The sequence below is a fragment of the Poecile atricapillus genome, chromosome W (assembly GCF_030490865.1).
Source record: "Poecile atricapillus isolate bPoeAtr1 chromosome W, bPoeAtr1.hap1, whole genome shotgun sequence".
Classification (NCBI taxonomy): domain Eukaryota; kingdom Metazoa; phylum Chordata; class Aves; order Passeriformes; family Paridae; genus Poecile; species Poecile atricapillus.
Genome location: NC_081288.1, coordinates 2,723,126 through 2,740,407, shown reverse-complemented (window position 1 = coordinate 2,740,407; position 17,282 = coordinate 2,723,126). Strand labels below are relative to the sequence as shown.

At 45.1% G+C, this 17,282-nt stretch overlaps 1 protein-coding gene across 3 annotated transcripts in view; it reads right to left on the bottom strand.

The window, feature by feature from the left end:
• Positions 1–378: 378 nt before the first annotated feature.
• Positions 379–17,282, bottom strand: part of LOC131591482 (MICOS complex subunit MIC19-like) — a 124,221-nt gene continuing 107,317 nt past the window's right edge. For 2 of the 3 annotated variants that reach the window (XM_058862228.1, XM_058862230.1), the window contains exons 7-8: positions 6,034–6,169; positions 379–1,069 (exon numbers count right to left, since the gene is read on the bottom strand). In XM_058862228.1, the coding sequence (XP_058718211.1) occupies positions 1,043–1,069; positions 6,034–6,169 (163 nt within the window). In that variant the 3' untranslated portion in view covers positions 379–1,042. The remainder of the gene's footprint in view (positions 1,070–6,033; positions 6,170–17,282) is intronic. The other variant, XM_058862229.1, reaches the window with a different exon arrangement.

The window sequence follows — 17,282 nt, the reverse complement described above, 5'->3', positions numbered from 1 at the left end:
CCATGGGCAGGGACACCTTCCACCATCCCAGGCTGCTCCAATTCCCATCCAGCCTGGCCTGGGACACTCCCAGGGATGGGGAACCCACAACCTCTCCATGTAACCAGAGCTTGCAGCGCTCCATTCACGAGCATTTCCCAAGGAGGGAAGTGGTAGTGGATAAATCACAACACTCCCATCACGTGGGATCCTTTTAGGTGGCTGTGATGGAAAACAGCTCAATCCCAGCCCCGTTCCTGACACCAGGGCTGGCTGTGCATGAAAAGTCTGTGCTTGAAAGCTTCAGCAACAACATCTGCTGGGAAAGCGTGATTGACACAGCAGAGGGAACACCATCCACCCCCGAGGAGTGGGAAGGGAGACAGACTGCAGCAGCAATCTTGTGCATAAAACAAGATTTATTGTTGGTACAGAGTGAGGCATTTTCGTCAGGACTTGATACGAGCGAGGAGCACAACAGAACCATCCCGTGGAAATAAAGGCCATGGAGCACCCTAAGTGTTGGATCATGAACATCATTCCAGCAGAAGGCCTGCAGAGAGAGACCTCAGCAAGCCAGGTCATTTGGGAAGCTGAAGCACAATTTACAATTCTACACTGTGAGGAGAACTCTGGCACCAGGACCAGGGGCTGCTCCCGAGGAACGGCTGCGTCCCGGCGCCGCAAGGGTTACCCCCCTCCCTCCCTCCCTCTGACAGCGAGATGTTTCTGAGCAGATTCTACAGTGAAACAGCAGCATTTGAAGGATATTTTCCCTCTCTGAGGTCAGAGAAAGGTTCTTTTCTTTCCCTTCCTTCCAATGCTCCAGTAAGTGGGCTTTGATAAGGCGGAAGGCGAGCTCTGATGGAACAAGATCCAGGTCTCGGCTTCCCGAGCGGCCCCGCTGATTGAGCCGCAAGGATGCTGCCCTTCAAATGGCTCTTCCACTTCTTGTCTTTATTGGGCTGCCCTGCAAATGGGCTGCCAGGTCATTCTTGGGGAGAAAAAAAAGCTCTTCTGCTGAAATTAGTTGATGGTCTTGTGCTTGGTTTGGACAATGCCTTTATCCTCCTCTCCCGAGCAAGCTCTGCTGCAGAAACGATCAGAGGGGAGGGAAGAGAGAGGGAAAAACACATATTTCAGTAAATCCGAGTTATTCCAGACACTCCCTGAAGTTTGGCTACAATTCTTTCCTAAGATCTGATGTTTTTTAAAATCTAAATACAGAACAAGAAGCCTTGTTGATAAACACACCACGCCAGAGACAAGCCACAGAAGCAGAATGAAGGGATCTGAGGACTCAACAAGGCAGTGCTTTGGAGGCCTGAAGAGTCTCTCTAATGATCCATTTTCATCCCCCCTCATGCTGCCATGGCTTTAGTGCTGTGGCTATTAAAGGAAATTAAAACACCTGACCTTACAATAAGAAAAATCCCATTCCCAGCAATTAAACTCTTGAGGAAAAATATCCTGAAAAGATCCAACACTGAGTATCCCTTGCCTGGCTCCTTCCCGGGTTCTGAGCCAGAATTAAAACCCCAACAGTCTGAACATGTTGCACTCATCTCGGGCTCCATTACAGAGTCACAGAGTGTGGAATGGTTTGGGTTGGAAAGGACCATAAAAATCATTTAATTCTTTTCACTAGACCAGGTTTCCTGTCCCTGGAAATGTTCCAAGCCAGGCTGGACAGGGCTTGGAGCAACCTGGGATAGTGGGAGGTGTCCCTGCCTGTGGCAGGGGCTGGAATGAGATGATCCTTAAAGCCCTTTCCAAATCAAACCATTTTTCTTGCCTACAAAACCCATCAAACGAGTCAGGACTAATTAAGAGTCTCCTTGCAAGAAATGGTAGGAAGGGATTTGATAAGTCTGAGGTTTTATGTCAGGAACAAACCCAAATTTAAACCTTGAAATCTTACAGGTGACCTCCAAACAGCTGATTCAGGTGTCTGAGCAACTCTACACAGCTTGGAAGTCTGGACTGCATTGTCACAGTCATGGAAATTAGGGAAAATTAACAATAAAGGGAATTAAAACCGTGTCAGGTCTGGCTCCAACCAAATTTTCATATTATTCCTAAAAACAACCCCGTAAACTGTGCTGTTCCATCCAGTTCCTGCAAGGGTTAAGAGCTGCACCTCGATTGGATTTTAGGAAAAATGTCTTTCCCAAAAGGATTGTCCAGCCTGGGGGCAGGGCTGGAATTCCCATTCCTGGAGGGATTTAAAAGCATTTTAAATTAAAAGGATTTTAAGTGTGGATGTGGCACTTGGGGATGTGGCACTGCTGGGAATGCTGGGACTCGATGGAACTGGAGGAATTTTCCAGCCTTAACAATTGTGACTTTAAAATTCTCCAAGGCACCCACACAAAGGTGGTGCCTGTCCTTGTGCCCACAGAACCCTCCAGAATCCACAGAGGAGGAGAAGAAGAGGCTGATGGAATAAAAAGAGTCAGTTTTGGGTGCATTTGCAAACCAAAATGTGGGGAAGTTTCATCCGTTACCAAAACCTCCCCATGAAGATTTCTGGAAAGCTCAGGAAAATTCCTTTTTCCAGAGGAATTACAGACTCACTCCAAACCATCTCTGGGCTGAATATTAACTTTATGTTGTTTTAACACTACACAAGTTAACAGAAGAAATTCCCAAGGGATCTCAGAAAAAATGGGCTACTTTTGTTGAGTGTCCCAAGGACAGAAATTGCAGATATTTGTTTGTCATGTCCATATTTCTGCCCACAAAACTTCACCTTCAGACAAACAGGGGTGTTCCAAGCCTTGCTTTGGTTTTATCTACATTTTGGGGTTTTTACTGTTTTTCCTTGCCTTTTTAAATTAATGCATTTAAAATATTTTCCTTTTTTTTTCTTTTTTTTTCCCATAACCCCAGGGAGGGAAGCTGGTCCATAATAAACTTCCTTCAATGAGGACACTGTTAAATGATGAACTCTTTTTGTTGTGTTTCGATGCAGTGTTTCCAGATACACAAATTCCATGCATTTTTCTCTTCAGAGTGGAAATTGGTATCAAGTAAAAATACAGGAGGATGAGGCTAAAATCCTGTTTTTATTCTATTTAGGATTCATAATTAAGGACCCACTTGATCCAACAAATTAAAACAGTGGTTACAAGGCTGAAGGATAACATTTTTGTAGCCAGGCTGTCAGGCACCAGCAGCTGCTGGTATTGTTATTTTAAATACTCTTAAACCTCACCTGCCTGCAGAGACCTGAATCCTTCTGGAATTCAATGGTTTAACAGGAAATTATTGCACGGATTTTTTAAACCATAGCTGTGTTTCTATGTAAGAATCAGAACTTCTTGTAGCCCAGGGTGGGGAAAAATTGAGAGGGAAAAAAACCCCAAAAAAATGCAAAAAAACCTCCAAAAAAGATACATTTTAACAGCTCTTCCATGTCTGGAAAACCAGGAAAAAGGATTAAAAAGCCATGGATGGACTGGCTGGAGCTACTTCAGGAGTGGCAGCACAAATAAATGCCATAGACAATCCAAATATCTTCCCCTTAATGGCTCCATTAGGTTAAGTTTTCCTCTCCATTACTGGCATTATCACTGTAATAACATGCAAACATTAATAACAGAGTTTAATTTATCTCCCCAGCTTCTCATGACTTTGGGAAGAGATTTCAAGGGAAGATACAACAATGTGTCAAAGCCCTCGGAATTAACAACTCTCTGGGCTTTTCTAAGGAGGGGAGAAAAGGACAGATAGAGACATGAGATTACAGACAGCATGAGAAATAAGGAGCACACAGAAGAGAGGGGGAGATAATTATAAGCAAGATAGGAAAGAAAGAGGAGTCAATAAATTCAATTTATGAAAAGCACAGAGTGTGCTCAGCCCGAGCACAAGTGCCCAGACTCACCGCCAGGAAATCGGATTAGTTCACTTATTTGCTTTCCAATATCTTGCTCTATTCCCTCTAGCAAATTTTCTTCTTCCTTTGTTTCTTGTAGCCAGTGTCAGTTAACTTTTTCATTTCTGAATCTGCCATTTATCCCCCTCCTCTGGCTCCCAAGCAAGCGCACAGAGAAGGTAATTTTGAAGTGATTTTATAGCAGCGTTTAGGAATTATTTCAAAGTAACTGTCTGGACTTGTGGGCAAACAGTGAGTAAAAATAATTACAATTACAGCTGCAGCACGTGGAGGATGGGCTGGTGTTCATTAGGAAAAACAATTGCTCCTGCTTGCAAATATTTCCATCATAAAAGGCTTCTCCTTCTCTGTTATCATGAGAGAAACCTCTCTGAATTCTCATCTTGAAGTATGTGTGAAACAGAATAAGAAACATTTAGGAAACACTTTTAACTACTTGACAGGCTTGGATGAAGATCTTCAACAAAAAAAAAGGTGTTTAAAAGGGTTCAAAAACCTAATGCTCATATTTATGCAATTTGCTTTTCCTGCACCTTCTGAACATGAATTAATTCATCCTCATCAGAGTCTTCTGAAGAAATTCCTATCAGATACAAACTTCAGTCAGAGCTTAAACATGTCGAAGTAATTAATCCACTTTTTTTTCTGGTTACTTTAAAAAATAATAAAAAATTAAACATACAGTAAATTAGTGCTGCAGATGCTGCAGGGCCATGGGGAAATCCACTACAGAACAAACCAAAACAGGGTTACAAGTGATGGAACAAGAGGAAACAGCCTCAAGTTGCACCAGGGGTGGGTTAGGTTGGATATTGTGGAAAATTTCTGCACTCAAAGGCTTGTCCAGCCAGGGCAGGGGTGGGCAGGGGGATTTAAAAGCTGGAGGTGGCACTTGGGGACAGTCAGTGGTGGCACTGGGGGATAACTGTACTGGATGGTCTGAAGAACCTTAATGGCTCCGTGATTCTCATGTTATTCACTGGACTTTTCCTAAAAAAGCAGATTGGTGCATTCCAAAATGGGCAGGAGGAGAAATCATGGAATCACAGAAGGGTTTGGGTTGGAAGGGACATTCCAGACCATCCTGTGCACCCCACCACGGGCAGGGACCCTTCCACTACCCCAGGGTGCTCCAAGCCCTGTCCAGCCTGGCCCTGGACACTGCCAGGAATGGGACAACAAACATCAATAAAGGATAAATTAAAGGAAGTGAATTTGAAGGGACAGGGAGCTCTCAGTGACTGAAGAACAACGAGCAGTGTCAATTCCAGTGTTAATAATTCGGGAATACCAGCTGGAGGCTGCAGCATTTTAAAACAAAAGGTCACAGAGAAGGATCAGAGCCAAAGTCTGATGGATTTTCTGCCCAGGCAGAGTTGAGCCCAGGGAAGGTGATGCCCATGATCAAACACCAGCCGTGCTCTGCAGGTCTCCACTGTCACATAAAGATGGGTGTCCTCACGTGCTCAAATATTAACTCACGGATTCGGGCAGAAATAAAGATCAACAGACTTATTTAAGCACTTTTTACACATCCTGCACGTGGGCTGTGAGCACATTTTGTTTGTTTAAGGACACAATTGAGGTCAATATATGCTTTTCTGTATTTGAAAGACAAAGGCTGATGGAAAAGAGTAAAAGTGCAAAATCGTAGCTTCTTTTAATGATTTACATATTACTGTCATTTTCCTTCATCCTGCACTAATAAAGCATAAAGATTTTAATTGGCAGTGACATCCATACCCTACAAAACTGGAAGAGAGGAGGGCAAGAGCAGGTAAAGGGCAGTTTTAGAGCCTTGCATAACACAAGACTGAAGAAATCAAGAATTCCAAGTGGTGACCAATGTAGTTTGAGACATCCAGGAGTTTCTCATATTTATAGCAAAAATTACCAGGTATTTTAATCCCCTTGTTTTACTGCTAAAACTGTAGATAACAGGAAACATCTGCCAACAGCAAGAGCTCCTACACTAAACAACAGCTTCCCAGGGGAAGAGATGGAAACCTGAGCATTTAAATCAACTCCGAGTGGTCTCCACAGAGCTCTGAGAACTCACATACTGGGAAATGCTTAGGCATGGAGGAAGGACTAATTGGAAATTCCTCTGCTCATCATTCCAGCAGTTTTCAGTGAGAATAGGTCCAGCTCACCTGTTTGGCATGGTTGACACAGTGCAGGTACTGGCTGGCCAGGGCAGAGCAGCTCAGGGTCTCCTGGGCATGTTCCCGGTAGCACTGGAGGATTTTATCCTGCAGCTCCCCACAGATCGGGTGGGACTCGTATCTCCTGTGAGAACAGAGAACAGCTTCAGGGTTTCCTTCTAAAAACACCTCAGGAAAGACAAAAATTTATTATTATTATTATTATTATTATTATTGTTATTGTTATTATTCTATCAGTTGGGGTAGGAAGGAAGTTTAAAGCACATCCAGTCCCACCTCCTGCTGTGGGCAGGGCCATCTTCCACTATCCCAGGCTGCTTGAGCACTTCCAGAGGAAAGAATTCCTCTCTGTGAGGGTGGTAAGGTCCCTGGAAGTGTCCAAGGCCAGGCTGGACAGGGCTTGGTGCACCCTGGGATAGTGGAAGTTGTCCCTGCCCATGGAATTGGGGGTGGGACTGGGTGATCCTTAAGGTCCCTCCCAACCCAACCCAACCCACTCTGTGATTCTGATTCTCATTTTGCTGATTGGCCAAGGCAGGTTTTCCTGTTTTCCTGTTTCATTTCAGGGAAATGAAACATGAAGCACAAACGCTGCTCCTCCAGGGAATTGATTTCTTGACAATCACCGAAGACGTCGTGGTAAAGAAAAGGGAATGTTAAGTCACCTTGATTTTACAGTATGTACCTATAAAAACATCTCTTTCTCCTTTCATTCATTGCCCTGCATCTGTAAAATCTAAACCAGAATTTAAATGCAGTCCCAGGTGCTTCCACACTTTATGATCTCCAAGTTCAAACTTCTGCAGACTCTTACAGAGAAGGATTTTCCTTTAATCCCCCCTCTGCTGAGATCAGCACGTGCTTCAAAGGCGTGTCAGGCATCAAAATGTGTAACCACAAACTGCTGCACACGGAGGGGGCACGGCAGGGTCTGGGACAGGGAACAACAGAATCACCAGGGATGTTCCCTGTAGGCATCTCCCAGCAGTGATGATTCAGATCCAGCTAAACCAGAGCTCCAATAAACCCCCAAACCCCTGGTGTGAATTGATAAACCAATCCAAGAGAGCCTGAATTAATTAAAAATACCCAGAGTAAACCTTGCTGTGCCTTTATTCACAAGTTTTAAAGTGACTTCTTATATACAGGTGAAGAGAGAAAGGAATGGGCTGCTCTAGCATTGCTGCATTAACTCTGTCACTGTATTTAAAGCCATTTCAATGGGAAAACTTTCTAACCCATGATAAAGAGCTTTTGAATTGTTTCTTTTTTTCTCAGAGCCACACCATCAGTGACCAAAACCCAGGTATTATTCCTTATTTGAATATTTCAAAGGACTCTGTACATTGCCAACCATATGGGAGCCCTGTGAGACACATCATTTCCCACCCCTCTGTGACTTGTTTTCATACTCTGACATTTCAGGGGGGATTTTTGAAAACCTCCCCTCAGCCCTGTCCTCCAGGCACTGCAGGTCAGTGAGAACAAGGCCACTTCCTTCAAGTCAAATCATTTTTTGGATGAATGTGAAGGTGAGCAGTGTCTCTGTATCGACCAGCTGTGCTGGTTCCACTCCCCTGATGCTCTGCTGGCACTTTTGGGAAAGCACTAAATGAAATTGTTGCCTGCCATGAGAAGGGCATAAAGCACGGGCTGCAGGATCTCCTGTTGGGAAAGGAGGATCCACTGTCCATAATGGGAACCCCTCTGAAGGGTTTCCCATTGATTTCTGCCAGAGATGGATCACAGGAATCACAGATGGATGGTCAGAAACAACAGCAAGGAAACTCCTCTGAAGGGGAATGAAATATCTCCCTAACAGAAGTTGCTATGATTACATCAATTAATACTTAAATGGGAAGGAATTCCTGGCTGAGAGGGTGAGGAGGCCCTGGGATGGAATTCCCAGAGAAGCTGTGGCTGCCTCTGGATCCCTGGAAGTGTCCAAGGCCAGGCTGGATGGGGTTTGGAGCAGCCTGGGCCAGTGGGAGGTGTCCCTGCCCATGGCTGGGGTGCATCTGCATGGGCTTTAAGGTCCCTTCCAGCCCAAATTGTTCTGGGCTTCACTGAATAAAAGTCATTTTACAGAAGCATTTAAGGGTCTGTAGGGTTTGACTGAGGGAAAAGCTTCTAAGAAAAAGGTAAATAAATGCAAACCCAGCAATTATGTGGAATTTATTGTGCAAATGTGGAGGTTTTAAATGCCTGAGTGGATAAAGCAACCTGGTGTGGTCCCAGGCAGGGCCAGGGATCCTCAGAGCAGGAGATCCCTTTCCTGAACTATCCCATGTCCTGAGCGAGATCCTGAGATGGGAAAAGTGTCACCGGAGTACCACGGAATGGTTTGGGTTGGAAGGGACCTGAAAGCCCATCCAGTGCCACCCCTGCCATGGGCAGGGACATCTCCCACTGTCCCAAACCCCAATCCAACCCTGGACACTTCCAGGGATTCAGGGGCAGCCACAGCTTCTCTGGGAAACCCATCCCAGGGCCTCACCACCCTCATAGCCAGGAATTCCTTTCCAATTTCCCATCTAAATCCCCCTTCTTTCCATTTAAATCTCTTGCCCCTTGTCCTATCACTATCTGCTCCTGTAAAGGAAACAAGATTGTGTCCTACATCGTATTTATTTATCTATTTATTAAATTGCTCAGAGATTTCACAACCAAACTGAAGAAAAACCACCAGTTTTCCTGCACCACAATCAGTGCAGAGGGAATGCCAGGGGATGCTGACAGATCTCCAGCTCCACTCAGCGCAGCTCCACAATTCCTGAGCAGAACCAGCACACCCAAAACCCCCAACGCTTTTCTCAGCACAAGTCAATACGAGCAGCAGCCGCCTGGCACGCGAGGAACAGTGTGTTTTTATCAAGTTTGTGATTCCTTTATCATGCTTTCCCTTCTCCAGCTGCTCCTGAAGCACCTCCCATGCCAGAATAATCTTTCAGTGCTGGAATAAACCTCTGAGGGAGGCTGCACCCACCTTTTCCAGCGAGCTGATGCATCACAACCTCGTAAAGGTAATAGGATGAAAACACAAAAGGAAATGAGGGAGAGACTGTCTTAAAAAGAAATATTCTATGCTAAAGCATGAAAAGAAAATTTAATGAAGGGAACTTTGTACTCATCTGGGCTCTCTCAAAGAGCATAGCTTATTGTGCTCCTGGGGGCTCGGGGAGAGGAGCCCCTTCATGGCATTCAAACAAAATGTCTACTAAAGAGGAAATTTGAAATCACCACGGTGAGCTTTGCGAGTTTCGTGCTAAAACTGACACTCTCACTGAAGGAATCTGAATGGCTGATGAGTTTCCAGCTGTGCAGGTATCTGGCATAATCCCCCTCAGATCAGGACTTCAGGCAATTGTCATAAAATATGGGGAAAAAAATAGCAACAAAAAAGCGGAGCGTGAGATAAAAATAGTGCCATGAGATGGGCAGGAGTACCCAGGGCTTAATTTAATTCCTCATTAAAGCGCTGACACCTATCAAAGGCAGCTGATTTTATTTGTGTAACCCTTGGCTACTTCTGAAGTACTGAATAAAACAGACCAGAGCCATCCTCTGTGTCCGAGCAGCGCACAACAGCCCAACCTGCAGCTCTTTGAGATCCAATCTTGCTGTGCCTCCTCCAAAGAGCAGCTCAGCACATCCAAACCACAAACTGGGGGTGGTTCCCAGCACGGGGCCGTGCTTGGGAAGTCCAGGGAAGTCTTAACTTGAAAACAAAACCCTACAAATGGACGTGATCCCACTGAGCCCCAGAGCAGCAGCACAGGAGGGTGCTGGAGAGGATGTTCTGACCTGTTTTATTTAGTCCTGCTGATGGAAGAGAGGAGCCACGCTGTGACCAGACCTGGCAGAAAGCAAAATAAACAGCAAAAAAAAAAAAAAGGGAGGATGTTTCTTTTCTCAGTGTTCTCAGAATAAACACAGAGATAAGGAAGAACAAATGGATGCAAACAGATGGTGAAACAAAGGGAAACTGAGGCAATCCGCACCCTCACGGTGGGCAGCTCATGAAGTGTGTAACAGCTTAATTGTTCTCAGGTGCTTTATGAAGAACTAAGAGGGATTTCAGAAGGATTTGTGGGAATTTAATAAATTAACATTGTCTGTGTCCAGCAGAAATTCCTTCTGAGAAAGAGCAAGATGTGTTTCATGGCATCATGGAACCTCCCACTGTCCCAGGCTGCTCCCAGCCCTGTCCAACCTGGCCTTGGTTGGATCTTCCAGGGATCCAGGGGCAGCCACAGCTGCTCTGGGCAGTTTGGAAAGGGAATGAGTGAGGGGTACGAGGTGGAGTCACTGGAAACAGCAGGGAAGCAGAAATGGGACATGCAGGGCTTGGAAAGGGAAGATGTGTGATTTTCCTGGGATAACACTGATGAGGATGGCAGGATGAAAGGGGATGATGTGAATTTGGGGTAGGGAAGAATCTGCAGTGCTGCTTTCACCAGACACAGCCAGGGCAAGATTCCACTTCTTTTGGCCAGGAGGAAAAAGAAAAGTCAAAGGAACGTTGGTAGCCCAAGCAGAGATGGATTTGGCCCAGCAGATGGGCAGGAAAGGCCACGTTGGAGGGATTTTGTACATGGAGGCAGCAAGAGAAACGTGAGCCCAGCTCAGGGAACCCTGAGGGAAGCTCAAAACTGAAGTGTGAACACCTCTGAAACAGCAGCAAGGCACTTGTGCTCTCCATCACCTCCCAAAAAGGTGCTGGTGAGAGGAATTCTTCTTTTTTTAACATTACTTCACCCAAAAAGAGCCTCTTCCAGCAGCATCACTGCTGAGCAAATCCACAGGGTGCGTTTATATAGCACAGAAAATAGTTGTAAAGCAGAACCCAGGGAAAAAAAAAGACAAAAGGGCATATGGTAATGAAGGTCCTCATCACTGCACCATTATTTTTAGTTTTTACATTAATTTACTCTTTATATTAAACTATTTTTAAAGGCTGTCTTCGCACATGCTGTAGGTGATGACTTGAAGGCGCGTTACGAAACGTGTGAGGCACAAAACCAAATGGTTGAGTTCTCCTCCGAATGGTTTGGGAGGAATAACACAGATCTGATTGCTGAATATCTACAAATGCTGGTCCTAATCAAGCTGTGCCCACACAGAGCCCTCACAATCACCACGTGGGAAGTGCTGCCAGCAAAAGATCAAGTACTGCAGAGTTGATTCTTGCTTTTATTTACACTCCAGTGAGGAGTGTGACTTCTCCAAAAGGTGTAAAAGAATTTTCCTAACGAAATTCTGCTGAAATGCTGGAAAGAACCACACTGGTTTCTGCTCTGCAATTGAGAATGTAAAATCTACAGAGCAATACTAAATGAATGACTTAAAGGTTGGAACACAACTTATTCCATCTTTTGTGATACTCAGAATCAAATCCAGCGTTGATCTCCCCTGTGTTATTTTTATATCCTTTCTCCAAAAACCCCAGCACCCCCAAAACCTAACCCAAAACCACAGGCAGATGTTTGTCATCCTCTCATTGATTGCATCTCTTACCCAGCCTTGTCAAAAGAAAATAAAACTACATTTTAAACGAGGAGAGGTTCGGAGAGGAGAGGTTCGGAGAGGAGAGGAGAGGAGAGGAGAGGAGAGGAGAGGAGAGGAGAGGAGAGGAGAGGAGAGGAGAGGAGAGAATTCAGTATGTTGACAAAATCCTGGTTTTCCAGGGATCAATGTCAGAAAGTCCTACTGACCTCTCTAGAGGCCTGCATTTTGAACCTGGGGAGTGTTTCCCACCTGGTAAAACACCTGGAATGCTGGCTGGATGTTGGAGCAGCCGCTTGGAAAAGCAAAGTGGGAACAATTTCCTTGTGTTGTAAGAATTCATTTACTGCTCCCAGGGAGGGAAGAGCTTCTCTGAGGTTATTAGAGAGAAATTATGACCTTAAATCTGTCAAAATAAGTAAATACAAGCAGAACTCCAACATGCTGGAGAGGGACTGCGGACAAGGCCTGGAGGGACAGGACACAGGGAATGGCTTCCACTGCCACAGGACAGGGATGGATGGGATCTGGAGAAGGAATTCCTGGCTGGGATGGAATTCCCAGAGCAGCTGTGGCTGCCCCTGGATCCCTGGGAGTGTCCAAGCACCCTGGGACAGTGGGAGGTGTCCATGCCCATGGCAGGGGTGGCACTGGATGTCCTTTAAGGTCCCTTCCAACCCAACCCATTCCAGGATTCCACAATCCAATTCCACATTTGCACATGGAAAAAGTTCTGCACATCCTTAAAACCTTTCTCGGGCAAGGATGTAAGAGGAAGACAACAGGATGAGGATCTGGCTGTGAATCCTCATTTGTTGGAACTGGTTTGCTAAGGAAAAGCTTCAGGACACCACATGAGGATCAGATCTCTGCAGCCCAGAGAAGGACAACTGCAAGAGCTGAATCTCAATTATCAATTATCAATGAATTACATGATGGAATGATCAATGGATTACAGCCAGACAGGTTTCCTAGCAGTGGGTTTACAATGCAAAAAGAATCCAAACCTTTCCCAAAGCACAGCTGATGAAAAGCTGGGACTCACTGGCAGAGGATACTGGGGTCATCAAAACACATCTGGTTCAGAATTAATTCTACAGGAAGGTGTGAGATGCCCGTGAAGAGATTACAAACAAGATTTGGCTCAGGAAAGCCCCACGCCACCACTTGTTTGAAGGCAAAATTATATCCCTGAACACTTCCTTCATTTTTAGAGCATTCCCTAAAAACCCACTCCCAGCTCAGGAGACTGATCTGACCTGCTGTGGTCACCTAAATTCCAAATACCTCGAGGAGCAAGCTATCAAATGAAGACAGGATTCCCATCCACCCTGACAGACAAAATGAGTCTGAATACTTTTATTTTAATTGACATGAACTGACTTGCTTTATCCCAAACCACTGTTTGTTTATAAAATTCCCTTCCCCTCCTAAAATAGAAGAAAAACCCTCTTAAACTCCAAAGCACACCAGCATTAATGCACAAATGTACCTCTCCCACAGCTGGCTCCTGCAGCTGCAAAGGGAGCAGCGTGCTGGAATCACCCAAATTTAGGATGCACTTTTCTTTTTAGCTTAAGGGACAGTTTTTAGTGAATAGCAGGATACTAAAATAAACAATCACATGGATGGCAGTGATACAAATTCCTTCTAACAGGGGCATGGATGCTGCTATGAAGTAGGAAAGAAAATTTGGCAACTGCAGGCTTAAATTAGAAGGAACTCAAGGAGGAGCAGTTTTGTGGAATATTTTGTAGTACCTAAATGTTATATATAGAAATATATAGAGAAATACTTCTTGGCCTTGCACAGATCAAACCCAGCTCCTAATTTTGACAAGTTCAGAGACAAAGAAATGATCCCAGATGTAGCCAAGCCTGTCCCATCACTGTTGAGCACAAAATCCAAACTCTTCCCAGCCCCAGGGTCCGATGGGCTGAGCGTGGATGGAGCCAACCCCTCCAATTCCACGATTACACGATCAACAAACCAACATTTGCCTTCCAAAACCTCATCATGTCAACCCAGATCACAGATTATTTTTAGAGCTTGCATGTGGTATCACTTGAGCTCAGCCTTACTCACTCAGAAAAGAATTATTTAATGAAGACTGGCGAGATTCCACTTGGCTCTTCAGGAGAACACAAGTCAAGGATCAGCAAACAATGCCATGTGCTACAATTCCTTACTATTTACTCCTAATAAGGAATTTGGAGGAGGTTTCTGAAGGTTTGGGGAAATGAAGGAATCGAGGCTCTGCTCAGCTTCAGCTCATGGAAAAGCAGATTTGGTCTCTGGGGGGCTGAACTGATGCTTTGCTGATATTTCTCACAGAAGAAGCTGAAGCCACTACCTGGATATATTAACTACCATTACATGGTAGTGTAAACCCCAATGTTTCTAATTTTTAAAGGAAAAAATAATTCTGCACTGGTTTGAACCCCAGTCCTATGCAAAGGTGGCAAAAAAGACAGAGTTTCATCCACTAAAATGACCCATTTTAATGTTAGCCCTGTCCTGCATTAAATTTTCCACAGTAACTTTACATCACTGTGTGTGTAAAGCACACAGACACAAAAAAAAACCAAACACAGACCCAAATGAGCAGCATAAACCAAACCCAGGACAGCAAAGCACAGTCTGGATTTATTACTGCCACTTCTCTCCCAAGAGCTACAACTCACTGCAGGCTTTGTAAAAGCCCAACATCACACCATCATCCCCAAACCCTGGTGATAAAATCTTCACTGAGCCTCACACTAAAAAAAAAACAAACCCTAAACCAAGCAGTTTTGCCTTTCTAAAGGTGCTAAATAATATGTTCTAACAAGCAGACACTTTTCTCCTCTCTAGCAAAGGTCAACTACAGCACTCAACACAAAGCACCACAAGACACTAACTCGTGGCACATTATTATCCAAATATTACTCTCCAGAGCAATATATATTTAACTATTCTCTTCAGCTATAAAAGGCCCCAAAACCCTGTTAACTGACCACAAAAATAAAAGATATTATGGGCAGAAGCAGCGTCCAGAAAAAGCAATCACCAGTTAAACACTTCAAGCCTCGCCGCTCGCGTGGGTGACGATTACTCGAGGGAACTGAAGGTTGTAATCTTAAGAGATAGCAGAATAAATGCCAATTTTTCATTTGGGCATGAAGTTATTTAAGAAAACAAGCTTGGATTCACTCTGCTAAGCCACAAAGGCCACGTGTGATTCCACAAGTCTTGGATTGGGATGAGGCCGAGCCACTCTTTTCATAAAGCAGAATTGGCTGGGCTGCAATGAAAATCAAATGTCATCACCTCCAACAAAGAGCAAAAAAATCCCACCGAGATTGTGCTACTGGGCCTTGCTCTAATCCATCTTAGCCCTAATGGGATGTACAATGTGCTACAGAAACACAAAACCAGAATGTCCTCAACATCCTTTGTGGCACCCCAGGAAGGAAAATGTTCCTCTCACCAGGACCAGGTCAGGAAATGGAGCTGGAAGGGTGAGCTGGAAATGACAATATTCATATTTTTTCATTATTCTCGTGATTTAAATTATCTTTCAAGTTTTCAAGTCATTTTTCACTGCCTGTTGGTGTTTCCCTCGGGCTGTTGTAAGACATGACAACAAAGATGCTCCCAGGGCTGGAGACCCTGGGAGAGCTGGGGGTGCTCACCCAGAGAGGAGAAGGATGCAGGGAGAGCTTCCAGAACATTCCAGGGCCCAAAGGGGCTCCAGGAGAGCTGGAGAGGGACTGGGGACAAGGCCTGGAGGGACAGGACACAGGGAATGGCTTCCACTGCCAGAGGGCAGGGATGGATGGGATCTGGGGAAGGAATTCCTGGCTGGGCTGGAATTCCCAGAGCAGCTGTGGCTGCCCCTGGATCCCTGGAATGTCCAAGGCTGGGTTGGACACTGGGGTTTGGAGCAGCCTGGGACAGTGGGAGGTGTCCCTGCCATAGCAGGAGTGGCACTGGATGGTCTGGAATGTCTCTTCCAACCCAAACCATTCCCTGGATCTGTGAGGGCACCAGGGGAGCGGTTTGAGGCAGAGGGTCCTGATGGAAACCTCAGTGCCAGCTCCCAAAGACCTTTCAAAGGTCTCTCCTCACCCCCTCCGTGTGCTGGCAGCATTAATTAGACACTGGCTCATTTAACAGAACTTCCCTCTGCTCCAAGAAAGTCATTCTTGCATTTTATAACCTCAGCACAGATGATTTTCAAGCTCCTGCTTCTTTTTGCAAGGTCTCCAGGTAGTTTGGTAAAGGGATGCTTTTAAGTTCAAGCAGCTCAAGTTTGACAAACTTTAGATTAACCACTCACATTTTTCCCAGTTAGGTCGTGCCCCTTGATTTCAATTGGTTCTCACTAAAGTTTTCTGCTAATTGCTGCTGAGTGAAGAATTCAGCTTTCTGCAGCTGATCTTGTTAAAAAGGATGGTGCCAGGCTGAGAGAAGGAAGACAGTTCTGAAACCTGGCGATCACTGCCATCACACTGGGATTTTTGGGTTTGTTTTGAAGGGGCTTAAGTGCAACAGTCTGAAATAATCCTCACAGAACAGCCATAATTTAGGGGAAAATGCATCAGTGATGGGAGTTGTAAGAGAAACAGCATTTTTTTACCACAGACCTTTCCTCCTCCTCCTCCTCCTCCTCCTCCTGGCATCACTTGTGCAAGCAGATATAATTTCAGTGACCTCTTTCATCCCATACAAACAAAAAAAGCCTCTTTTGTGGGTGCTGCCACTAGAAACCAGCAGGATTTTCTCACCTTCACCCCATTCAGTGGGAAAGGTGAATCCACTTAAAAGCTGAGGAGGGAATAAGTGCAAAAACCCCCCCAAAAGGTACAGGGAGCTCAGAGAGACAATAATGAACATAATTAGAGTTAGTTATTGTTTGCTCTACTCACAACCCTATTTTATAATGCTCCTGCCAGCAGAGCTGCTTTATGGGATGTCTTTTTCATGCAGCAACCTTTTCATAAATCAAAACCCCAAAGCAATACCAGGCAGTTTCTCCTGCAGCCTGTTTGAAAATAAAAGTTAACATTGAGCCCTGGCTGTTATCAATCTTCATAAATGTGTCCATGATACAGCAAATCTGTTCCATATTACCCCAGCTCTGCTCCTAATGCATGCACAGGAGCAAACCCAGGGGCTTAATGGAGCTCCTAAATGGCTTGGAAGTGGGAGCCACGTTAAGTGGCAAGGGAAGTTTGAAAGGAATAACTGCTTTTCTCATTTCTTTCGATACAGGATGAAATTATTCCCCTTCCAGATTGAAAAATGTGTCTTGTGCTACAACGGGAATTTTCACACACAAAATAGAGACCCCAGGAAAATGTGGGTCGTGTTCAAGGAGCTGCAGCAGGAAGGGGAATTATCAGGATTTCAGTCATTCCTTTTAGCAGAGATCTGTGGGACTGAGGGGTTTTATATTCAAGGACTGAACTGAAAATCTGACAGAATTAATAAACTCATTGCAGTGGTACCCACACCCCCTGAAGGAGGAGAAGGGGGACCTGATTTGTCTTCATTTCTATTTTCCAGGGCCCAAAGGGGCTCCAGGAGAGCTGGAGAGGGACTGGGGACAAGGCCTGGAGGGACAGGACACAGGGAATGGCTTCCACTGCCAGAGGGCAGGGATGGATGGGATCTGGGGAAGGAATTCCAGGCTGGGCTGGAATTCCCAGAGCAGCCCCTGGATCCCTGGAATGTCCAAGGCCAGGCTG